The sequence below is a fragment of the Myripristis murdjan genome, chromosome 16, assembly GCF_902150065.1.
Source record: "Myripristis murdjan chromosome 16, fMyrMur1.1, whole genome shotgun sequence".
NCBI classification, from domain to species: Eukaryota; Metazoa; Chordata; class Actinopteri; order Holocentriformes; family Holocentridae; genus Myripristis; species Myripristis murdjan.
The window spans coordinates 13,628,311-13,654,717 of record NC_043995.1 but is presented as its reverse complement, the minus strand read 5'-3'; the positions used below and the strand labels follow the sequence as shown (position 1 = coordinate 13,654,717).

General features: G+C 41.2%; 1 protein-coding gene across 3 annotated transcripts in view; it reads left to right on the top strand.

Annotated features, from left to right (window-relative positions):
• rims2a (regulating synaptic membrane exocytosis 2a) overlaps positions 1 to 26,407 on the top strand; it is a 152,515-nt gene that overhangs the window by 112,538 nt on the left and 13,570 nt on the right. The window contains exons 24-28 of one of the 3 annotated variants that reach the window (XM_030072003.1): positions 7,848 to 7,880; positions 10,239 to 10,339; positions 12,525 to 12,691; positions 13,262 to 13,504; positions 21,037 to 21,254. In XM_030072003.1, the coding sequence (XP_029927863.1) occupies positions 7,848 to 7,880; positions 10,239 to 10,339; positions 12,525 to 12,691; positions 13,262 to 13,504; positions 21,037 to 21,254 (762 nt within the window). Of the gene's footprint in view, positions 1 to 7,847; positions 7,881 to 10,238; positions 10,340 to 12,517; positions 12,692 to 13,261; positions 13,505 to 21,009; positions 21,255 to 26,407 lie in introns of all 3 variants that reach the window. The other 2 variants (XM_030072005.1, XM_030072004.1) reach the window with 2 other exon arrangements.

Here is a 26,407-nt window from a genome sequence, read left to right as displayed (position 1 = left end):
TGTTTTTCTCCTCTATCTTTGCACAAAGTGTGACTCTGTTTGATTCCTTGCTTCAGAGAGACAGTTCATAAAATTGCTAACTCCTCCATGCTCCTTTAGAATGGAAACTAGAAAAAAAACCTGAAAAACACAGTCTCTATTTGGGTAGTAGAATCCATTTTTCTTTTTTGGACCAGCGTAAATTATTTGTTCATGTACAGTACATTCATGCACAATCTTGAATGAGTAGCCAGGCTGTGCTGGCAGAAACTGGAGTTCCCCACAGTTTTCACTTCCTACTTTCCCATCTGTTTATATGGCGTGCGTCTGTCCTTTGACTGTATGGTTCCATTACTCAACACTGTCAGAGCGGTAGTGTTCAATGGCTCAGTAGATATTCAATTAAGGTTTCTGAAATGCCAAACTCTTTTTTTCCCTTTAATGTTTCAAATCTTTTGTGATCAGCATGTTCAGAATGACTTTCTGCAGCCTAATTTCTGCTATATGAAACTGGCTCATTGTTGGCCCCAAGAGATTTCTCATGAAACGTGCAGAATAATTAACCATAGATTCATAGTACATATATTATTTTGTGTAGTAGCTTTTATCTGCAAAATATCATTTATGGGCTCTTGGGATAGCTGTGTGTGTGTGTGTGTGTGTGTGTGTGTGTGTGTGTATGAGTATGTACATGTGTGTTTGCATGCTAATGCAACATATGAATCACAGCTCCTTCGTCTTATGAAGCACCATCTGTCTCCTTACTAGCAGCAGACTGTGAGGAAAAACCCCAGGGCCCACCTGTAAATGGGAGAAAAGGCAAGTCCTGTGAATAGTGTGATGGTGTGGTTTTGCAGTGTGGGCTTTCTTTCTCGGTCAACACAACTTCTACATGCGTGATATTCCCTGTAGCCATTTTGCTTCTCTGTGTTAGGTAGCCAAACTTCTTTGCCCTCTTCTTTACCTTGTTAAGTTTATCACTTTTACATACTTTGCAAAGTCTTACTTTCCTTTGTCCATATATCATCTGTTATATAGGAAGAATGTGTTTTATTCCTACTGAGCTGGAGTGAAGACATTAGAGTGGTATAGGGCTGAAGCTGATGTTAATATGTGCAGAGTGCTGTCACTGTGAACTCTGCTACTCTGTCCTTCTCTGGCTCCGGTACAGCCTGAAAGCCCTAATCTACCCTCTGATTTAATGGAAATTAATTCCCCTCATCTCCACATCACAATGACAGAGCTCTCCATTTCCATTGTGAAATTGCCAATCATTTCAATTAGGCATGGAGTATTGAACCCCCCTACGCTGCCGAGAAGTTGGTACTCTTAGGCAGCTCTGCCCAACTAAACTTTAGAAAGAAGTCTCCAATTTTCATCATAAAAAAGTAAAAATGTTTAAAATTTGTCACAGTAGCTCAAGTGATCTCATTTTTGAACACTAATAAATGACTGTGATACTTTTTGAATCCAGCGCATTATGCTTTTCTGTAGAGGTATGGGTGAGTATAACCCCAGATGCTTTTTTAGGACCTGAGAGGTTATTTCCTCTACTGGCCAGCAGATGGAGCAAAGTTCATAATCTTTGCTAAGGAGCTGTCCATGATTTCAATGCTGAAGTGGCAAAAAGAAGCATTCTGCCCCTGCTTTCCACTGTGAACAATTTAGGCACAATATTTATAGGTAAACTGTATTAAAAACCAAATTAGTACAAATGACTCCTCATCATGGAAAGAACAGGAAAAACAATTTTGCATGATAGGTCTAACATCAGGCAGCGGGTTAAGTCGGTAATCCATTGTACTTCATATTCCTGTAGTGTGTAAACCTGTGTGTGTGTGTGTGTATCTGTGTGTGTGGCTTGCTGTAGAGGTGACATGGGAGGACCAGCAGCGAGGGCTCAATGGCTCTCTGTCAGATGGAGGGGCGCAGACGCAGCCCTCCCCCACTGAGACAGGTTGGTTTGGGTGTGGATATCTGACAGCCTTATTTCACTTTGATGGAGTGTTTTGACTTTTTAGCACTCTTTCAAATGAGTTCATGAAGAGTAAACAACTCATACAGGCCATCCTAAGAATGTGGTCACCACGGGCCTTCAGTGTTAGGAACTGGGTAACCTCTTTTTCAGTAATGTAGCACTGGTCACACTAATTAAATAACCAAAAGCCAGCCAATGTCTGATCCTTTTTGGATACTTGCAATTACTTATTTAAGAAAACAGTAAATATAGCAGACCTGAATAACTGAACCAAATTGTTTTCTAGGTGATGATGTTAACATTTTCTGTTTAAAGGACATGTGAATGTATTAAAAACGTCAAACCAACAAAAGGCTATAATTCTCTTTCCAGCAGACACAGTGCAGTATATGAATATTTAATGTACCGAAAATACATTTTTGTTGTTTCAGTGTACATTGTACTTGCTTTGGAGGTCCTATTTGAGAAGTTCACAAGCAAGAAATCAATTTTGTAAAATTGATCAGACTGAAAAAAAATTTGCAGAATTGCACTTAAGAGGCTTCTTAAGACCATTCTAAAATTTATTTGGCAGTATTTTATGAAGATTACAGCCTATTCACTCTGTGAATCTGGCCCTTTTTTAAAGAGTGAAAGTACTCAAATGAATGGTGTTGCAGTTGGCGTTGCAGCTTGTGTGGACTCTATTATCGGCTGAATTACAGCCTCATCAAAACCAGACCTGGACAGTGTACAAGTTCAGTATCGCTGTTGTCATGTGAAAACCTGACAAACTGAACTTCAGTTTTGGAGATTTTCATGTTAATACTTCAAGTAAAGTATTACACATTCATCTGATGGGTTAGAAACATCTCCAGTGCTTTGTGCTTATGAAACCATTTTCAAAGTTCATTGCATCAAAACAAAAATGCATGTTTTATCAAGCTGGACACTGCTTCCCCTAGTTCCTGAAAATTTGACACTTTGGAGATAAAAGGTTTTCACCTGGCATGTGACAATATGTTAGAAATGCTTGCAGCAAGTATAGGGTGTATTCATATACAGTTATTACTGATGTGTCTACATTTTTTGTCTGTCGAAGTGTTTGGTATGATACATCAATCATCCAAGGAGCTGCACAATTATTTGAAACCTATTGCAGTATAATGTTGCCCAGGTCTGGCTCTGAGTGTATACCTTTCTGTCCTTCTTTTTGATGTGGTTTTTGCAGTGCAGCATGGGGCTGATGTTGCTGTGGATACTCAAATCTCAGACACTTCATCATTACAAAGACTGAATTCCCATGCTGGTTGAGAACAGGCAACATATTCTTTAAAATATGATTTCTTTATACCAGCGTATGTCCATTATGTGACTCCTGCAGTTCTTGCTTTAAAGTTTACTTGCTGAGATTCTTCCAGCATTGGATGAAGATAGACATGAAATTCTGCGTTGCCAAGGCAGTGACCCCATAACATCTTGAGATGCTGGCGTTTGTCATGTTGCCCTAACACACTTCCATGGGAACATGTCCATTTTCATTCCCCTGTAAATTAGGTCTCATTTAGTATATTTACCCGTTATATCACTTGTATACTTGTTATGCATATGATCTGAATTTTTTTTCTAGTGTCTGAGGATGGAAGTTGTGTTTTAATTTATTGGATAACTCCATCCAAAAGTTATTAATCACACCTTGGAAAAACAGCACAAGAAAATGTATCACATCCTACTGATTGCATCATTGTAAGCCACATAACAACTCGTCCAGACATATTTAAAGATTTAGCACGTGACACACTGACATTAAATGCATTGTCTGGTGAACATTCAAAGCAGTTTTTCACTGATGTATCGGATTGCTTTTGCCTTGTGTGGCGGCTGGTGTGCTTTAATCTCGTGTTGTGGGCCAACAAGACCCAGTGACTCTCCAGTGAGTGTGCAGGAGATCAGACAGAGCCCCAAGGCTTCTGCCTCCCACCGCCCGAGATACAAGCTATAATGAAGCCTCGGACTGACAGGAAGCCTGATCGTCAGTCAGTCTCTCTTACTTGCTCTGCTCCACCCTTGTCCATTTTGTTTTCAGCCTCGCTCTAGCCTCCTCGCCTTTCCTCTGTATTGCTCTCTCTCTCTTAGATTTTATTCTGCTCTGCCTTCACGTCCACTTCTCTTCGTTTCTTCCTATGTGTGTATTTCTCCTTATCTCTACATGTTTTATGAAAACCTTGTTTTTCTTGATGAGGTTGATTGAGCACCATCCTCTTTTCCAGCAGTGCTCTGCTTTACATTCATACAGTTTTGAACATTCAGACTGAAAGCTGCACAGTACAACCACAGTCTTCTACTGCCAGCCTCTGAGCAGCTCCACTGGAGCAGTCGAGGGTTAATTGGCTTGCTCAATGGCACCTTGACGGTAATTGTTTAGGGACGGGAGAGTATTTCTCATTCACTCTCCCGCCATCATTTTCCCAGCCTGTCCAGGGATTCGATCTAGTGACCTTCCAGTCACAAGCTTCTAAGCTACCATCACCCCTCCCATCCCAACTCTCAAATGTGATTCATTCTGTGTAACCACAACATACACATATCCACACACACACACACACACACACACATACACATATATACAGACAGTACCATCCTCTTTGGACCGACACAAAGCAAAATGCTCAGAACCAGTTTCCGAGTAGATCGTGTCTAATACAGTCAGTAGTGCTCACTGTGGCTGTAGGTTTGCTTCTTATCGGTCTTATGTTTTTCTTACTGTTTTATTACTCTGCAGTGTTGTCCTTTTGTGCAACTATTTGGATCAGTTCTAAGATAAACTGGTACATTTTCAATGGACCGCAGACATGTTGTAATACCTAATACTACAATGTCCTGCATCCTCAATTCTGGTTTCCTCATGTCATAAGACTGTCTTGCCAGTAGTATATTATACTTCTTTGTACATTTGTGGAGGAAATCCTTTAAAAATAGATAGCAATGAGAAAGAGCTAAAAATTTCTCTTATGACCTATTTATTAATCACATAAGACCAAATGAAAATTCATACCTTTCACTCCTAGTCTCACCAATAACGAGTCCTCAAAAAATCTTAAATTCAATATTAAAGGCAAACCTTTGGATTTTGTAAAATCCAAAAGTAGCCAATTTTTTTCTGTTTTTTTCAACTTGGAGGTACCGCAGGAAAAACACAGCCAGAGGAAACCCTGGCTTTATGAAGTGTAAACACTGTGAACAGTGAATTAACTGAATTTAACCGACTTCAGTCTCTAACTGCCACATTCAGCAGAGCTAGATGGGAGAGTGACGGTTCAACAAGATGTGGTGCATTTTGTCCATGTTTACAACCAATGCTGGGAAGGGAACATGAAGCCCACCACTGTACCAGTAAGACAACACTCAAATTAGGGCCAAGGGTGTAAAGGCTTTAGAGCTGAACATGAAATCAGAAAAGCATGAAGCTGCTGATGAAAGCTCTACACCCACCTCGCAGTACTGTTCCATGTTGATTTTCTTTAACCTTCATACTTTGGTCCATAGGGTCATGAAATATGTCTTAAACTGCATTCTAAATGGTCTTTAAATTGGTGGACCCTGCAGATACCTTGGAGAAAGCATGGTGATAATGATGACATTCCCACATTCAACTTTGCATGCTTATGAAAATCTATCTGAAAGTACATTTTCATATTGACTTTGTGACTTGAAGATGACTGGATGGGATGTCAGACTGCAGAGTATGGCGTTGGTTTGCAAAGACTGATTATATATGGGAGCAAACGTGCAATTATTTCCTTTTTTTTCTTTTTTTTTTTTTGGTTTTCTTCCTTCTCCTTCCTGAGTGTGTTAAACTGGAATCAGTATTTGCATTTCACAGTCCTCAGTAATGGTATATGTGGCTCTGACATATGTCAATATATGTTGTAGAGGGAACATTTACATATCTACAATGCATATGGGAATGTATGGAAATATTCTACTGATATTCTGCTTCTTAAATACACTATGACCTTTTGTTATAGCTTGTAATACTGTGCAATTTAGCCGTGCTGTTACAGTAGCTGTCAAGCTGTGGCCTGTAATCTTGGGATTATTTGTAAGAACTGAGCTGTATTTGGTAGATATGCTGTGATAACACCATATAAACTTATAACCACAGGAGACGTCTTCATGCTAATTAATATTGAGTTGTGCTACTTCTTTGACACCATTTCTGTATTAATACTTTTTTTTTCCTGATGACCTACATGATGCAGTCGAAACAAAAAAAAAAAAATCAGTTGCTCTCTTGATTATCATTTGACTCTGTAATGAGATGATGTTAGCTGCCACAAAGAGATGAAAGCTGGTGAGGCAGATGTCTCACATTGTCTTTTTATTCATGTGACACTTCATTATTCACCCTAATGGAGTACTAATTGAGCTAAATGCAAATGCTCTGTGAGAGGGTATGAAAATTAAGTATGATCCGAGCGGGGCACTTTCGCCCTCCCAGCTGTCACTGTTAGTTTTGTCAGGTTCAGACTCCAGGAATGAGATTAGGCAGGAAGGCAGCTGAGGGGATCGGAGGAGCAGGATTAACAGAATGGTGGACATTCTGACTCATGTGAGGAGGGTCAGGGGTGTCTCTTGTTACAAACTTACCCCGATGTTGAACCTCACAGTCTGAAGTGAACCGCAATCGTGTTGGGTGCAGGAGAGCATCATTATACAGCATCAAAACACACATGGCAATGTCTTGATTAATCATAGTGAGATGAAAGCACAGCTCATGATCAACTTTGGAGGGAAAGGGAAAGTGTCTTCCTCAGCATATACCAAGGTCTCAGAAGACTGAGGGGAAGCAGGGGTATGAGTTAAATGGACGGTAGGAAATATGTAATTGGAAGTGAGAGAGATGCCTGAAAGCATGCAGTCGATCTTGTTGCGTAATTTGCTTTCACGGGGCTAGCTGCCGTCAGTGCCTGTGTGCATGTGTGCATATATATATGTGTGTGTTTCAAATTGCGTGCACACCCTGCACCACACCAAGGCTGCGTTCGGGATTCTGGTCAAGTCTGAAACTTCGGTGAGGTAGCTGGCTCTCTCTTTTGTGTGGCTCGCTGCTCTGTGCTTTTACTTTGTGTTATTTTTTTGTTTGTTTTGTTTGTTTGTTTGGGGTTTCTTTTATGTGTTTGTTATTTTTTTCCAGGCTGTCTCCCCACAGTTGCCCCACGCAGACTCAAGTGACACCCACTATTTTCCTCCTCACCTGCCTCCTCCTCCTCCTCCTCCTCCTCCCCGCCCCTCCCCACACCCTCCAAGGTCTAAAGCTTGTTTCTGTCCGGTTTTGTCAGCTTCAGATTCTCTTCCTACCATTAACATCTCTTTACCGTTTCAGCTCCCTTCCTCTCTAGAGCACAGAAACTCACCTCTACCCCCCTTTTTCTAGTTTGTAATAACAATACTCTCAGCCTCTACTTCAGCTCCTCCTGGCCTCACACCCTCTTGTTCTAGTTTGACCTCTCACTGTGCCCATGGTGAAGTTTGCGTGCTCTTGGTGTACTCTATGATTTTGTTTGTGTGTTCTGTGCTTGTTGCTCGTTGTTTGTCACTGTTGTGTCGTGTTGTTGTCGTGTTGTGTACCCCCCACCTCCTCCCATTCCCACCTTCCCTCGCCCCTTCCTCCCTTCCTTCCTCCCTTCTTTCCATCCTCCTCCTCCTCCTCACTCGGATCCCCACCTCTCCTCCACCCCTGCGGGTTCGGTGACCATGGTGACGGCGTCGCTCTCCCTCTGGCCCGCCCCACACTCCTCCTCAATCCCCTCCACCCGTGCCTCACCCCCCCACCCGCCCTTCGTGCATCCTCTCACACCCATCTTCCTCTCCTCTGTCTGTGTCTGTCCATTCTGTGATGTGATCCCAGAAGACACGGACTCACCAAGTTGGACGAACTCAGGTCTGTCCCTTTCTTCTTCTTCTTCTTCTTCTTTTCCCTCTTTGTCTTCTTCTACTGCTCTTATCCGCTCTCGACTTCCTTCCTGGTTTGCCCACCCGCCCACCTCCCCTCATCCTTAATGTCCTTTCTTTTCATGCTTCGCTCACGTCCATCCCTATTTTGCTGTCTGCGCTCTCAGCCGTCCTCTCGAGGACGCTCCCTGGCTTCTTTGTCATTTCCGTCACTTTGGTTTTGCCCTGCACAGAGTGTGTGCTTACAGTACATGGAAGCATGGTCATGGTCATGCCAGTGTGGTTTGATGCAGCAGGTCTTGTGTGAGACACTGTGTTATTTTCTACCTTTCTAAACCAAAGCTACAGATTGGCGACAGTCATTGGCTGATGATACTATGAATGCAAAGGAGAGGTAGCCTTATGTTGATTATTCTGTTTCTGATGCCTCTTGAGGATTATGTTTGGATACACTAGATTAAGGACAAAAGGGTAAAAACAAATATTCTGGGGTGCCAAAACGCTTTTTATGTACATAATTGGGTTTTTGACCTAAACTGTTTTTTTTTTTTTTTGGCCATAATGTAGAATAATCCAACTAACCCTAACCTTATATTTTAGAATAATGTCCAAAGCCTGACATTACAGGGTAAGATTACAAAAAAAGGTGTAACTAGTAGCTTGACAGAAAATTTGATTTCCCTGGTAAAAACTCAATCTGACAAGCCTTTTTAATCTCCCACCATCTTTTTTGTCCCAGCTTGCTCCAACTTTAAAAAGTGTTGTTTTTATACAACATTAGATATTACAAAACAGCATCAGTCATGTTGGTGTGACACAAGCAGCGGTTTCCTGAGTTCAGTTCTTTTTCAAGAATTTAATGAAAACTGATCAGTTACTTAACGTAAGGAGGAGCTGTGTAGGATGGAAGATGTTATTTAATCACCAGAGTGACTATCAGCTACAAAGAAACTCCACAGCGCTGGGAGAATTTCACTTTGCCTCACCTATTGTGTCGAATGCATCCATTCATTTTCTCTTTGTTTCCGTTGCTTTTGTTTTTTGTTTCTTTTTTGTTTGTAAGAGTGTGTGTGCGTGTGGATCTGGACATGTATGTGCATGGCACTTGCGTGTGTATGCGTGAGTGTGTGTGTGTTCACTGCCACTCTATTCACTGCCATTATACAACACAAAAGTAGAGAGATAGAGTGGGTCCAGAGAGTGGAGATGCAGGAAAGCCAGGTATAATTTGGTCTTGAACACTGAGCGATGATTGGGAAGTGCCAATTTTGAGATTCACATCTCTGTGCCTCAGACTAAATTGCAGCTGGATTTCAGTTTATGTCGTGGGCTGTTAAGTTTTGTGGGCTGTTAAGAAACCAATGTGCTTGAGGAGGACTAATGGCTGCCTGCTTGGGGAATGAATTATGAGTTATTTAGTCAGTAAATTATATCAAAGCTAGATTTTTTATGCTCTGAGAAAAGAACATCACGTAAGTCTTGCAGTTTGGACCATCTTTTAGCAATCCCAGAGTTTTTAGTTCTTAGTTAGTGGGATTAATACATTCATGGCACAGGGTTATGGCTTGTTTTCGTGTTGGTGTTGGGCTGATGTTTTGGCAGTGCATGATGTAGTGTGAAACAGAACATTATACTTAAACATAAGTCATATTCAGAAGATGATTCAGGCCATGTGGATGTTGTGATGATTTCAAATGGACTGAAATTACAAAAAGCAGGTGTGTGTTTTTGTGAACATTTCAGTTTGGGCTGCGAGAGATGGCTCTTGCCACGTGCTACGTTCATTCAGCAACTTAATGTGCTGCCATAGAATTATTAGCATCTAGAATCTATCTTGAAGCCCATGTAGCAAGCATTGTCAAAGGTAGTATTACATGTAAAATAATATGATCAATAAATTAAGTTATGTAATTAATTATTGAATCCAAAATAAGTTTTTTTTTTTAGCGTAAAATGGGTTTCCTGTACTGTTAAATGTGCCTGGGTTTGTGGTGTTTGGTCACAAATGCACCTATTTGCACATGTGCAGGTTGCCCTAGGTAGAGGTACAATTTATGGTCATCTACATATATAAAGAAATGACAAAACAGTCGCTAGTTCTGGGCGCCTTTATTTGGTCAGAATTGCACAAGTGTATGTTACGCAATCAGCATTTTTTTTTATTATTTTTTTTTAAATACAGCCAACCATTCAGCTTTTTCCATTAGACTTGTCTTTGTCATGGCTCATGGCTCATGGCTCATAGCTCAGCAGAAGCTTTTCTCTTACCATAACAATATGTCCCTCCATCAGCTCCTTCCCTCACAATATCAGCCATCCTCTGACGCTCCTCTCTTTCTCTGCTCAGGTATGGACGTGGAGGAGAGGACCAGGCAGATGAAACTGAAGATGAATAAGTACAAGCAGGGAGCCGGCTCAGACTCTAGACTGGAGCAGGACTACCAGAGGGTAAAAACAAATAAGAAGTATGGCTGTACCCACAATTTCCTCAGTTGAATAAGATTCAGCTACTTAACCCTTTATAGGGCACTCATTGAAATACTTCAAAAAAAACAAAACAAAACAACAACCCTATACTGTTATTAGAGAACATGACAGGACTTTATTACTTCTATAAAATTTTTCTAAAATTTTCATTTTGTAATAGAAAATCAAAGCCATTGAGATTGGGCAAATGCCACAATCATGTGACCTGGGATGTAGAGCGATCTTTGCTGATTGGCTGGGTGAAGACCAAATGATTATTGAACTAACTGAGACAGGGGATGGGCGTGATATGTAAAATTTCGGAAATTACCAAAAATAGTCACTTGCCCTATAAAGGGCTAATGTGACGATCTGTTTATTTATTTAAAATTCATAGACTTTCTTGCCATCAGAAAATGCACTGGCACCAGTTTCAAAGTTGAACATTAATAACAATAATCAAAGCAGTCATAATCAGTCATAATCAAATGCAGCACATTCATACAAACATATCTGAGCATTAAAATGTATCAGACTCTATCAAGACTGCCGCATAAAGATTGTAATTGCCAGCAAATTTGAATTACCATGCAGTTTGAAATGTTGAAACAGGATAATGAAATAGCACACAGGTATGTTTGGTTGAATTAAACTCTTATAACTTATCTCTGTACTTTGTAAACCTTAAAAAAATGTAATTGATTGAATTATTAAACAAATAAAAATGACTGCTCGATTCAAAGAATCTGACGTGGTCTGCATTCGATGATTTGATCTGTTGATTTTCAGAGAGCAGCCCTAATATGCTGTAGTCTCATTTGGCAGAAAAAAAACCAACTTCTGTTTTCATGCATGTCGGCCATATGGCACAAACATGCAAGCAGTCACGCGTGCACCCATGCACACAGCAACACGCTACTGTGCATGTGCATTTGTGTTTGCTCAGAGTACATACAGTCTCATACACATACACACAAAAACGCAAAGTCACACAAACACACCAAAACATGTAAACACTCAACCCAGTCCAAAGGGTAGAACACACTACATACTGAGTAAGGCTCAGTTGATTCATGAGCCTTTCCTTGTTAATTCATGGAATGTGACAGTGAGTGTCTCCAGTGAGTGTTTACTATTCTGTTATGAAGAGGTGCTTAACTTGTTTAAAGAAACTGGCCTTAGCCTAGTGTCTCACCTCGTCCAGGCCAAGCCATATAAGACAAAGGATCTCTGTCCTGCTTTCCTTTTAAGTCACTGGTATGAGAGCTATTGTCCTAGGAGCAGCCAGAGTGTTTGCTAACAGTCTATAAAAAGCAGCTTCAAACTTGTAATTGTCTCTGTTGAAATTTATCCTCTGCGGAAGTACCACTGACAACATAATGCTCCTATTATTATTATACAACACCTCTGAGGGGATTACTCCCAAACATCTGTACAGTAGAACAGTTACTGTAACACTCCATTCAGGTCCTCTTAGATCCATTTTTTATCTGTAATTATACCATCTCACATCTCTGTTCTCTCACGCCACAAAGATTCTTGAATCAATCCAACAAAGCCTTGTTTGGTGAAAATCCCTTACTATTATTTTATCATCACTCTGTATTGAACACTTCTTTCAAGTTTTGACCATTGAAAAGGTACAGCTACTATTTCATGTGTGTTTTAGTCAAAACAAATCGTATTATGTAACAGTGTCTTCTTTGATGTTTCTTTCTGTCCTTTTCTGAGAACATTGCTAATGAATGTACATTATTCCCATTAATCAGCCCACCTCTGCTACAACAAGTCTCTTAGGTAGAATGGTTGTCCTTAAAAAGACAAAGGCATGTACACAGCCAAACTTTTTGGCAGTATTCGTTTGTGTCCTTTTGTTACATACTAGCCTACAGTTTACATTATTCTCTTGCGTTATTTTTAATGAGACTATCCTTGTCACTAGCCACTTAATGTCTGAAGAGGTTTGAGTTGTTCTGAAGAAGCCATTGTTATACTCAAAATACAAAAACACCTCTTAAACCTTCCTTTAACAGCAAAACTCAAAAATTTGTGAATCTTAAGACTTGAGCTTGCCAAAAATACAGCACAAGTCAAGCAACAGAATGATGATGTAGAGGCAGTAAAATGATAGTAACCTACATTTTGTTTTGTTTGGCTTTCTCTGCAGCGTTCAGGCAGAGATCCCCGGGGCTCAGATAACCTGTCGGCCAAGTCATCAGACAGCGATGTAAGCGACGTGTCCGCTGTGTCGAGAACCAGTAGTGCCTCTCGGTTCAGCAGCACGAGCTACATGTCTGTCCAATCAGAAAGGCCGCAAGGAAACCGCAAGATCCGGTAGGCTGGTCTCCACACCAGGGGGCACTAAGCTCTGTCTGTCCCTTTAACCCCACCACAGACTGAGCAAACAGTCTTATCAGACATGGGCAAATTCACCCGAGCCACAAACTTGTCTTTCCATACATGTTGCCATGTCCAGACATTTTCAGCTTTGAAACTGTTTGCACCTGGTTCAACCAAAGAGGAAAATGCACCCCCTAGTGTCACTTTCCCACACTGTTGAGTTCAGGTTTGGCTCCGTTTTAGAAACATCTGGAGCCAAATGGTTGAACTCTGTCAGGCTCAGGGGGAGGGTTTGTCCATGTCTGGCAACACGCTGAAACATGAATCATCCTGCATCTACTTGATGCTCTGTCATATCAAAGCATAACACAATTCATCTGCATGGTGCTTTACTGTGAGTCTGCATTTCTGTTTTCAGTTACTGTTTAAACAGTCTGTTCTCTTTATTGGCTGCACTGTGTCTCTGTCTCTGTCTTTCTTTCTCTCATAGACATTTTTCATGCTTTGTTTGGTTTCCTTTCTGCTTTGCATGTGCCGCACTCGTGCCTCTGTCTCTGTCCTCAGCCAATTACGATCACGGAGCCAGTCTCGGGAAGGGGATGAGCAGTTAGGGGAAGTGCTGGAGGAGGAGGAGACGGGGGGAGGGGTTGGCGGGGAAGATGGGAGAAGGGCAAACAAAGACGGGGGATTGCAGGAAGGGAGGAAGGGATCGGGAGGCAGAGTAGACAGAGAGGAGGAGCATCAGGAGGATTTGGTGGAGAATGAAGAGGACTTGCACCAGAGGAGTATCTCAGAGACTGACCTAAGGTAACACATCCCTGAGCTAAAGGCACCCATCCATGGAGGCCTCTAACTGTAGACTCCCACTAACAAAACTGTGGACTTGTAGCTCTCCTGTAGCCCACTAGTGTGGGCTGTGCACGTGTTTGTGGTGATGTGCACTGTGTAGTGACTTCCCTAGAGTCCACTAAGCGCAGTGTGTTCACCATCCTTTATCCTTTAACCTTGGTGACGATGTACCTTTTTCCCTAGCAATACCTAACAACCACAAGGTGACCAGCATCATTACTACTCACTATAGTCAAGAGGCAACAACAGTATGGTAAACCATGCAGCCTGCTTACATCAGTGGCAGATACAATGAATGCAGAAACAGCGCAGCAACCATGTCAAAAGTAAATCTTTTACAGTTGTGGCATCCGTCATCTGCTGAACATGGAAACTAGCCAAATTACATGTTTTGAACAAATTAATGATGCCAGTACCATCAAGTAAATGTCTTGATGTGTTTTCAATAAAATACAAAGTATACAATACAAATTTTCAAAATCAATCAAATCAGAATTGGACCCTTATGAATCAGAATTGAATCAAATTGGGGAATCAGTGCCAATACCCAGCCCTATTCAATATGGCGATCTGTGGATCATAGGTAGCATATAAAATATGGTTTGATTATAATGCGGTCATTTACATGTTATTGAGTACATGTGTGGAGCACTGTACTTTTAACTTAACGCATGTAAAATGGTTCATTTCCTCCATGTTAACACTATATTTAACATGGCATCATTTCAGCGTGGCCACAAGGGAGTATGATTTCATTCTGAAGAGTGTTGGGATAGCAGATATAAAAAGTATGTCAAGAGCAAATTCAAGAGCAAATTGATTTGGAACCCCATGGGTTCTCACAGCAGGCTAAAAGATTAGCTTACCCCTCTAATAAGATGTCATCAGTATCAAATTGCATTCACAGCAGGATTTAAGTAGGTGCCTCTTACCAACATTAGCAGTGCTCACCGTCTCCTTGGACTAAAGAGAAAACACATTCAGCTAAAAGCTAATACACTGTAATGTACGATTAACACCTCGGTAAGACTGCACCTGTGTGCACGCTGATTAAGAAAACGCATTACACTTGTGTGTGTAGGGGGCTAAATGCACCAGAAATGAATACAGGTGCATACACAATATACTGATACAGATATACACCAGCAGGAGTTAAGGAAATGCTGAGAGAATGCACAGCTGTCCGTTCGCTTGCTCTGAGGCTGCAGTCTATGTTCCTTTACTGTTTGTGTGAGCTGCTCGGTGCTGGGATGTTGCGTCATTTTATCTGTCTGTCTGTCCCTCACCTGCTGTCTGAGTCACCACAGTGTAACACTGTACCTGCAACTTGTCAACCCAAACCTCCCACATTCCTCCAATTACTCCTGTCTACCACATCTCATTTTGTCCTTCTGGAAAGCCTTCGCACTCCATGCCATCAATTCACTTTCAGTACCGTCAATAAAAAAATGACTGAAGATTTGGGAGAAAAAAACTGCTTGAGCACACAGTATACGTGCCCAAGATACATTTTAATATAACAAGAGTATTTGAATTTCAAATTAGATCTACCTCCTTGACTGAAAGTGAGCTGACCTACGCCCTGCTTTCAAGATGCTGACAGCTCCTATCTCAGTGATCAACCCCAGTTCCTTCATGACAACTACAGTATAAATCTTTAATGTCTTTGCTTCATAAGCTATATGTGAGTCATTACATGCTGCTTTTCTGTGCCCATCATAAATGTAACCCGAATCCTGAAAAAAAAAAAAAATCAAAAGAAGAAAAAAAAAATTGATGGTGCAGTTTCAGTAAGGATGTTTATGTGAGCATTTAAATACTACAAATCAAAATTGAGCAACAAGCCTGAAGAAGCTGCATGTTACTGTTATTTTAAATTTGATTAACCCTGACCCAGCCACGTCTTTGTAAGGCACAGTATAAAATATTTATAGCCACACCATGTAATTTAATATTCAATGAAAATCAGATCTTCACTAAAATTTAATTAATATATTTCAAATCAAAAGTATTTAATATCCCTGACTTCCACCAAGAAGTAGCAAATGAAGAACAGCAAAAACAGAAATGGTTGCTAAGTGACACATAAGTTACGATCGTACTGTTGATTTTTGGTTGTTGTGTTAATATTTAAGAATCTGTTACGTACTCAAACGTCTCTATTTATCAGGTATTATACAACAAGCCTCTGTGACAGTGGGGCTCAGTGTATTTGTTTGCTTGGTTTGTGTGCTCTTTGTGCTTTTTGCAATACCCAGTGCCTGCTAATCTGGTAAATCAGTAATTATGATGTTACCCAAGTCTGTAAACAAATGACTTGCAACATTTCTACACCACAGTATTTGTCCTCTCAATAACTTGTGTCGGAAAAAGGTGTATCAAAATGACTCGCATCTCCCAACAACCAAGTCCATCACTCACAGAGCTGCAGTTTTATTGGCAAAAAATTATTACTGTATCTATGGCTGTCATATAAAAAACACTGACATTTGTGACTCTGGCATAGAACTAGGTTTCACTTGTTTATCTAGGATATTTGCTCAGTTGCTAATGATTTTATTTTTGTATAGTATTGCTGTCACAATGACCGTGAACAGTAGCATTTTGGGTAGATTAGCATGTATGTCATGTTCCTGTTGCTAATGAATCCCGCAGTGATGTTCTGCCTCCCTATTGTGAAGTTGTGCACTGGTGTTGGAGGAAAAACAGGAAGGAAAGGAGAAGATGATTTCAGATGTGTTTTTCTATGATACTCTAATTGCGCACTTCCGAGCAAAGTCTTCAAATGGCTGCTGCGTTTGTGGCACAGGGTTTATGATTCCTAATGGAAGAGAGAAGAGTTTTCTACTTTGATGAGCTTAGCATTGTGATATTTAGGGAATGTCACAAGAAAAAGGAGCTGCGTTCTCGTTGCACTGTTATGTAACAGTTGCCATCGATGATGCTTGCATCAGGCTGCACAATAAACTACCTCCCGTATCCAGAGGTACTTCAAGGAGCCAAGGTGGTGCTATGCGACTGATATGATGCTATACCTGCTTTTCTGATGGAAAGCTCCTTAATCATAATATGTTCACTCATCTTCTTTTCCTTGTAAGAGAGCAATGAGGCAATATGATTCGTCAGAAACATTGCTACTAGCTACATTTATTTATGACTCATCCTCTATGAATTGAGGTCACAGTGTAAATGTATGTCCATTTAGCTGCACATAAAGCAAACCCATTCACATTGAGCTGGCATGAACAGCATTCAACCATATGTGTTTTTATTACGTGAGTGCTTCCACCGTGTGTTTCACCATTGTGTAGAGAGGGAAATTCACATGCATGTGCTAATACACGCGCACACACACACACACACACACACACACAAATACACATACACACACCTCTAAGCTGATACGTCCAGTGGTCTCCAGGATGTAAGGAGCTTTCCATCAGCACTTTTAAATCCCAACTCACCTCTTCCCTCCTCCATGTCTCCATCCAATATTGTTACCTGGGAAACGGTTCATTCATGTGAGAATAAAGATTGGTATTTTGAAGAACAGGGATGGATCATTAACAAGGAAGGAAAGGATGTTTACTTTAACCGCTGTCCTCACAGCCTATTCAACAACACCCGTCCAGTGGAAAGAAGAAGAAAAAGCCTGTGCGCGCGCTGCCAGCACAGCAAACGAGCGAATTACAAAATACGATTCAGACTTAATTAAACTTAAGGGTTCTCTTTGCTCTGATGAAAACTTTGCGGCTGTGCAGACAGGCATGTATGCATGCGGTTGCTCTAGCCGGTAGCACAGTTGCCATAGAAACCCATTTTTCTGCCTCACCTCAGCATCTCATGAAAAGGAAGCAGCGATCTTCTCCGTGAAAGACAAGATGAGTGCAGGCAGATAGGAGAGTCGGTAGAAACGCAAACACCTGAGATGACTTCTGCATTTCCTTTTTTATACAGTGTTTGTGTAGCCTGTTTCCTTTTTCCTAGTTGAGGAGGAAATTGCCCTTAAAAGGTAATTAAGTTAAAACATGTTAAAAAGTAGGCCCACTTTGGCATTCATACAGCATGGATCGCCGGAGTACATATTAATAACTTTTTATATAGTACTTTTCAACAACAGGTAACAAAGTGTTTCATATTAAGAGACAACAAAGTAAGCAATACAATACAGGTTAAAAAGGTTAAAGAGAAAACAAAAACAAAATACAATACAAATATCACACATTAGAAATGTTATTTGCATATGTCCAAAGCACAAATTAATGTAAAGTGGTTGCCACGGATGTAGTGGAGAGTCAATCCTCTTAAACTCAGTTTACGTTATCCTAACCCTAACCCGCTTTGCAGAACAGAGTTTACCCAACATAGAATAGTGTATATAATGCAGAGTATTATACAACAGCTTTTATATTTGGATTGTGTCTTTCAGTGGAAAACAAGCAAACAAATGTAATACATTTCTGAAAATATAACAGACATTGCAGACAGTTATTTCCGCCTCATTAAGATCACCCACTCACGTTTTTATTCACTGCTGCATCACAGGTGGTGTTAGTCGATACCTAGCACACACATGGGTAGAGAGTGTTTTATATTCAGTCGCTCTAGCCCAATTAAAGACCTCACACTGGGTGCAGCTAAACCAAATCTGTCTACTCTACGATGAGACAAAAAAAAATTCAGGGTTTTGTTTGTGCCTTGGGAACATCTTGGCCTAGATGAAAATGCATGCCGCACAATCTGCATGACGCGGAACTCTGTGTTCTTTGGGCTGAGGTTGGAAATCAGAAATCCCTGGAGAGCCACAGTGTTCCAGGCAGGCACATTCACTGTGGGGACCGGCCCGAGTGCCAAGACCCAGCCAGGAGAGGAGGAGGAGGAGGAGGAGCGGAAAGAAGAGGAGATACTGTAGTTAGAGGGGGCGTTTGAGGAGGAAGAGGAGAGAATAGTGATTAGAAGGTGGTAGACAATCATATAATCCGTTTAGCTCAGTAAAATGAGACTATTTATATCAGAACAATCTGTTCAATTTGACCTGTTTTTCTTTTTAGACCAGTTACAGTGAACTCGAGAATTATTGGTAGCCTTTATTAAAATGAACAGAATGATAATATAATTTAACGATACATGGAATGAGTAGAGTGTTTGCCCAAACCAGCAAAAGAAGTTTATCAAGGTAAATCAGTATATTTATGTCCATTTAAAACCTATAACTTGTCAGATTAGACCAGTGAAATGTATCCTTTCCAACCAAAATCTGTCCATGGAGACCAGAAAAATGTTTCCATTTCAGTGTAATTGAGTATTTTTCTCTGCTTCTCATAGTGAGTTTCTATGAAAAAAGGGAATAAATAGGTTCAAACTTGCTTTTCCATTTTAACAATAAAATATAGGCAATATTTCCCAGTGTCCCTGGCCTCACTACTGTGGCTGGAAGATAATGAAAGTGGCAGATTCCACTGTTATTGTCCTGTGTCCACCAGATGAAATGCAGCTCCACTGTGATGGCAGTGAAAGAGCATATTTTAGAATGTCACCTCTCCCATATTGCCCCGTGGTGTTGTTGGGAGTTGAGATGCTTGAAGTCAGCTTCAAAGCCCCAGGTTGCATTAACTGATCAAAGGCACTAATCCTCCAATAAGCATTCAATATTTATGTGTTAAAGTACTGGCTGATCCATAGCAGAGCCCACTGGCACAGAGAAGCAACATAAACAATAGGCTTTATAGGCTGAAATATGAGGTGTGAAAGTTGTTTAATAGCACATCTGGGTTATTGCACTGCCATCTGCCAAGCAAAACAAGCCGTATGAAACGAATAGCCAAAGCTACATTAGTTACATTTATTCAAATGCATGCATATTTACTGTTAAAGAGAATAATGCAGTTTTGTGTCAAGAGCGAGAAGAATAATACCCGCTTGCTAATTGCTTCCAAGTTCTCATTCATTCGTGAAAGGCTAAGTGGCAAATACAGTACTATCTTTATCATCTCAGTGCTTGTGGCATTGGACTCCCAAACTATACCTTGTCACAGTTTTTTTCTTAATGAGCGTCACAAACAGTTTACCACTGGGAGATATGACCAGAGTTCACCTGTGCTGTTCAAAACAAAGACTCTTACTGAGTCCATTAACAAGAGCACTCTCTGGAATGCTGAAGATCTGTATAGTCTCTAGATGAGGCCAGAATTTTAATTAAAGGTGGCCCTCTTGCCTTCTCTCCTGTAGTTTTTTTTTTTTTTTAGCAAATTCCTGTCAAGGTTATATAATATTGTTGCTGCACACTTGCAGCGTAATGCAGAGATTAAATTCTGATCATTTTCCAGTTCTCAGACGATGGAGCTGAACACTGATGTCCAATATGTGAAAGAGAAGGATTTTTCTGAACCTAATTGAAATAATTGATGGAAGCAATTGTCAAAACGCATTGATTCACCGCGTATTTTAATCAGTGTGTCTTTCCCTAAGTTGTCTTTATAAGAAAGTTGAGTGGTTGAGGTCAGACGTTTTATTAAATGAATAGTACCCTGAGGGTGATCTCTTACACGTAACTCATCCTATTAAAAATGCAGAGTCTGTGATACAGGATGTAATTTGTCTCTTAAAGTTCATTTCACTCTCTGAGCCAAAATAAGACCTTAATTATGGCGGTGGCCTATTTCCTTTCAAACAGGAAGAGAAAAAGAATTACGCTGGTGATGGACAGCTTTTCTTTTCTCGTATGCAATTTGGACTCCAGAACTGAATTAGGCGAACAACAGATTCACAGCTCACGTGTGCTCGTGGATCAGGCGCAGAGAGCTTGATGCCGAAATAATTGCTTATCGTCAAACTGTCTTATGAGCAAAGATCACAGTATAATTAGCTTTGACGCTCTGGTAAGACACAATGTGCTTTGAGGAAAAAAAAAAAAAAAAACGTGGCTAAGCATCTGAAGGTTAATGATGCAATAATGAGATTTGAGACATTTTCTTCTGGGGTGTTAACATACTTCATTTAATATATGAACAAATGTAAAATAAATGCAAAAACCTACCATGTCTTATTAAAAGTTGATACCACCAATGGTTAAATAGTCTTATCCATGCTCACATATGAGGAACTGAATTCAGTGGCATCATCTTTCACTGTGCGACCCACCTTTTACCAATATAGACCTCTGAGCCCTAAATTCAACTATACTGTAAGTCATGAACTCCTGTACCTGAATTCTGTCCTTTTCTCCCTTTCACCCCACTCATCTTCTCATTTCCTGTCCCTCTCCCATCCTCTGCTTTCCCTTCTCCATCTTATCTCGTGTCCTCTCCTGTCTTGTTGTCCTGTTTCCTCTTCAATCATCTCCTCTCTCCTCTTATTTCCTCTCCACCTCTGGCCTCCTCTCTCCTCTGCCCTGTCCTTTCCTCTCCTCTGTCCTTGCCTGCCCACCCCCACTCCTCCACCCTGTCAATGGCGCTGGCTGACAGTGACTTTGCATCCAAAATGAAAAACAGGCAGATGGGCCCGTCGGGTGGGATGAACATGACCAAGAGCACAAGCATCAGCGGTGACATGTGTAACCTGGAGAAGACGGACGGCAGCCAGTCGGACACAGCGGTTGGCACGGTAGGCACTGACGACAAGAAGAGGCGCTCCAGCATTGGTGCCAAAATGCAGGCCATCGTTGGCATGTCGCGCAAGAGCCGGAGCACCTCTCAGCTCAGCCAAACAGGTAGGCCCATCAGCCATCCAGCCCTTATACAGCATATACATGCGCAAATCCGTCCTGTGGTCTCTCCCTGTTCTGTCTGTCTGGGTTTCTCTGTCTCTTTCTGTGCTGAATGTGATACTGACTTCTAACGCTGCCACTCTCCTTTCTCCAGTTTATCGTTTTCCCCAGTTTTTATCTGTAAGGGCTCTGGACTCTGAATTAATGTTGTGAAGGTGAAGACAATGTCATGACTGTTTTTCTCACTGCTTTTCTCTCTTTCTTCTAGGTAACAGCGTTCTTTGGACATTTTTCCTACCTCTTTTCTTCATTACCTATTTCTTTTTATTTTCTACGTTTGGGCTTAATGCACTACTTCAGCTGTGTCTTTGAGTGTGCTGTTGAGAATTAATTGCCTCTCGTTGGCAAAATCTGTCATATTGCGATGTGTTAGTGCTGTAATAGCTTTGCAACTTCCTGCCAGAATGATGACCTCAGTTGCTTGCTGCAGGTCACGTTTTATCACCTTCTCATAATGTGATGCTCTCATGACTGATTTGTCATTTTAAAGCGCTACCTCTAACTATAACTTCAAAAGCACGTGTGTCTCTGCAGAGCTATTTGTATTTGTTTTTGCGTGTGCATGTAGGCGTGCAAGCACATGGAAGCAATAGACAGGAAGGGGTGCATTGTGTTGCCCCTTTTTCGAGCACACAGCCTATTATCTTTTTTCTTTAGCTGAATACTTGGGAGTTTATTTTGTTGCACTGGAAAAAGATTAAACAAAATTTTGCTTGTGAGCAATAACAACACATAGCTATTGCTTTTCTTCTTTCTTGGCTGTATTTATGTTTTTTTTTTTTTTTTTTCCAGTCTTGCCCAATGTCTACACTCTTTTCAAATGTGTTTAATAACAGTGTGAGGAGGGTTGAGTGGTATTACTTGGTGCCAGACAGTGTGAAAAGTAGCATAGCGGGTGGCATGTGTTGACAGTGCTGGCCGACAGATTGGGGTCTGGTCTGTTTGTGTGAAGGTCAGTCGATTCGCCCACCTCCTTTGCTGAGGCTCTCCAATGCATTTCCAGGCACTCAGCACCTATTCATCTTCTCTATTCATCTGCCTCTTAATGTGGTCAATAATCACTTCTAGCTATCAGCACTCTGAGATTTGGCCAAATTGCATGGTGGGACGGGGGGAACGAAGAGAGTGATAGAAGGGCTACATGTAGATGTGGATGTATGGGGAGTGGAGGGAGAGGGTGTACTCACGTGGCACTATGTTACTCTCCTGGCTCGTGATTTGATCTGCACATGGGGTGCTGCCTTCTGTTTGCAGTTAAATAATTTGTACTCATTGCAAAAGTGCATCGGTTTGTCAAGCTAATGCAGCAGTTCTTATTGCAAATCCATGTAAGTACTTCAACTTGAATCCTTTTAGCTGTGTGATTGACATTTTTGAGGCTCTTCGTACCTTTGACGTATGGTTTGTTTAAGATAAGGCCACCAGAGGAAGGTCTTGTGATGCCGACTAATAATTTTGATATGTCGCTGGATGAGAACGCTTTGAGTGGGAAACGGCAAAAACCTGCAGGCATTTGTAAAGATTTTTATTTTGAGATACCTCTGTCGACAAAATCACACAATTACAAACCTACAGTTACATGCTGACACATACACATACACATACACATACACATACCGTGCAGCACAGCCTGAAAAGCCTGAGTTTGCAAGAGCATATCAATATTTCATGCAATGCTTTTAGGTGCATCGCAGGGAATTTGTGAGAGCATGCATATGTCTGTCTTTCAATATTTGAAATCTCTGTGCAGCTCCGCACGGACACGAACGCTGCCAAGCTCCTTTCTGTCCTACTTTGTTGTGCTTTCTCCAGAGGGGCCGGTGGCTAGCTTGAAGGTTGCATTCAAAGGATGGATGATTTTAAGAGGTTACTCGACGCCTTCTCCACGTTGCCAAGTGAAAGTGGGGGTGGAGGTGGGGGAGGGGACGAGCTTTGACGGAGGATAATCAGATGGATGTGGTGTGTTCCCATGTGGCCACCCATAGGCAGCATGCATTCTCTTCTCATATGTCTGCACACTCACACTCACATCTTGAGTTCTTTCTTCAGTTTTTTTGTGCTCTCAGTCTAGATGTCGAGCGTGTATGGGCATAAATCAGAATCACGTTATTTGTAAAGAGCAGGGAATGCACAGGGATTTGTTTTGGCGTCAAAGGTGCAGGAACACGTCAACAGCTCACAAAGCAATACGAGTACAAAGTGGCACACATGGCACAGTGACAACAGGACCTCACACTGAGTGCAAGGGGGCAGCACAGGACATACAATACACAATAGACAATGGACAATGTGGGTCACAGCGCACATACGATCAGAGACTTTGGTAGCCATTTCCTTCACAGACTGATACATTACCGTGTTTTAGTGGCTTGATTAAACATACAGTATCATTAAAGTAGTAAGACATAAATAAAGACAAAGATAATATAGATGTAATAAAGAAAGAGAACCAATGTGCAAAATGTCTTATGCTTTTTTAATAAAAGGTAATTAAATTTTGTTTTTCTCTACCATGAAATACAGCTCTTGACATATACATTAAAAGCATTGCTGCTGAGCAACAGCAAAGTACGGTGTTGAGGTCAAATCCATGGGTTTTACACCTCTGAACACAACACAGCCAGTAACAAGTAAGTTGCTGTTATCCATTTCAGAAAATAACTTTGAAAGTTTAGCAAAGGATTGGATTAATTCCCTGAGCTGTACAATAGGCATGTGTGTGTGTGTGTACATGTGCGCATGTGTGTGAGTACACACATTCGTATGCTTTATGGCTGCATTTGTGAACAATGGTAGATGGAGCTTGGTTGAGGGCTTTATCAGTGTTTCACTGGTCATCTGAAACATCAAGTTGATTTATTATACTGTTGTTCCATCCGCCACTCAGCAGTCCTCCAGTTCCTGCTAAATTATGTTTTAACCTCAATGGAGAGCAAAAAAAGCTGCTGCTTCACAACCTGACTCAGCCAAAATGATACTATAACAGCTCACATCTTGAAAGCCTATTGGAAATGCATCACTGTCCATTACTTTTTGCATTGACTCAGATGTTTTCCTCTCTGATTTGCATATAGAATGTGAGTTTTAAATTGGACACGTGTTAGCCTATTATTTCCAATGCTCTTTGTTTTTTCACTGCATTTACTATCTGTGCTTCAGTGGGCTGTCTCTCATAAAAAGTATGCTGGTAAAGATGTGAGCAGTATACAGAATTATCCTGCTGTTTGCATTTTTATGTCAGGATTGCAGTGCATCATTATTGGCTGTACTGCCTTAGGATTGTGTTGTTGTTGTTTAACAGCCTGCAGTGCTGTTATCTGCTGTAGTTGCAAGATACAACTGTACATATAATGTAATTTGCTCAAGACAAACAGATTCTGTAGAGCCTCTAGCAGCTTTTTGGTCCAAGCCAGAATGTCTAGGAAGAGAATAAGTGGTGCATGCATTCAGCTTAACTTCAAAAATTAGCCCCCTCCCAGCGCAGGTCTCTGTTCTGCGCTTTTATATAAAGATGCAGGATTGTTTGTGTTCCCTGCATGGGAGCAAGAGTGATTTTCTGTCTACTCTCTCACAATGTGGGTGTCAGAATGTTTACTTCTCTCTGTGGAAAGCAGGGGGAAGGAGGGATGGCAGCAGAACGGGAAGGTTACCTCTCCTTCTCAAGACTGCAGAATTGTTGACACACTATTATTTTGTACTATGGGACTTTCTTACAACACACTAGCAGCACTCTACCCTACAATTCCTTTCAGCATTTGCACCCTATAATGGCTTCTATGTATGTGCCCTGATGGTGTCCCAGACATACGCTTTGCTACTCCGTGCCATATTCTTCTCTTTCATTAAGACTGAGGAAATGAGCAGTGCAGGAAATACAAGTGAATGGCCTTTAATAGGCAAAAAAAATGGCTAATCTACGCCTTGTAATGTAGTGAAAGAAAAAGATGGAGAGGATTTTTAGAAGATGTGGTGTTGTACAGTTTCAGTAAAGTCCAGTTTCCTGTGCCATTGTGCGCAACCCTGGATATACAACTAGCCCAGTTCTTCTTTTGGCCTACTTTTCTATGGCTGACCCACAAAGAAGCTTCATGTTAATAAGTTCATCTATATAACTAACTGTGTAATGACATCTGTATACCTGATCACAAGTAATAATATTTCAAATCTACTTCCATCCTTGTTAATTTCAAAACTCTGTGCCTGTCCCATGAGAAATGTTCACGATGCAGTGCATTTTATCACGTGTGCCACATAACTGTTAGCATGATGAGTATATGTATATAGCAGATCCGGCAATGCATCGACTGCCCCCCTCCTTTCCCCGCACTCCCCTCCCAGATACAATAGATTCTGACGTAGATTGGGCCTCCAAAGTCCCCAGACTGAGCCTGTTGTATGTGGTAAAATAGCTGAACTTTGAGCTTTCAGCCGAGGTAATTCATCTTGTGCGTTGAGCTTATCTCAGCAGCTCCTCTGCTAGCTGAGGCTGCTAATTAATCTCCTAGGGGGCCGGACCAGACATGCTGCTCTCAGGATGATGCATGAGAAGGAACACAGCAGCCCAGGTACAACCAAAGCTGAGCGACACCCGCACCCCATCGCTTTCTCCCTCCCTCTCTCTTTCCCCCTTACTTACTCTCTACTTCCCTCCTAGCTTACTTTTTTATCTCCTTATTGCCGTTTCTTTCTCTCTCTCTTTTCTGGCCTCACTCTTTCTTTTCACCCGTCCCCTCACTGCACTCCTTCACCTTTTCCTGCCAACTCGACAGCATCTCTCAGTCTCCCAAACGCCTCCCTGTTTATTTTCTCTCACATACCATACACCTGACATGGTAAAACATATCATCAGGTTAGGATTATTAACACGACATATCTAGGCTACATTTTGTGTTTATCTGGACTAATTTGCATCTTTTGTCTGATAGGTTGGATGAAGGTTGAAACAGGCAAGAATGAAAGGATGATCTTTGTCATGACTCTGCTGTTATAACCCCTGAACACAAACATAGCTTGTACCCATTGTCTGTAATTTCGGGACAAGAGAACAGTAGCTATTGTTTTAAATCCAGGGAGATTTGCTTAGCCCAACCCACTCA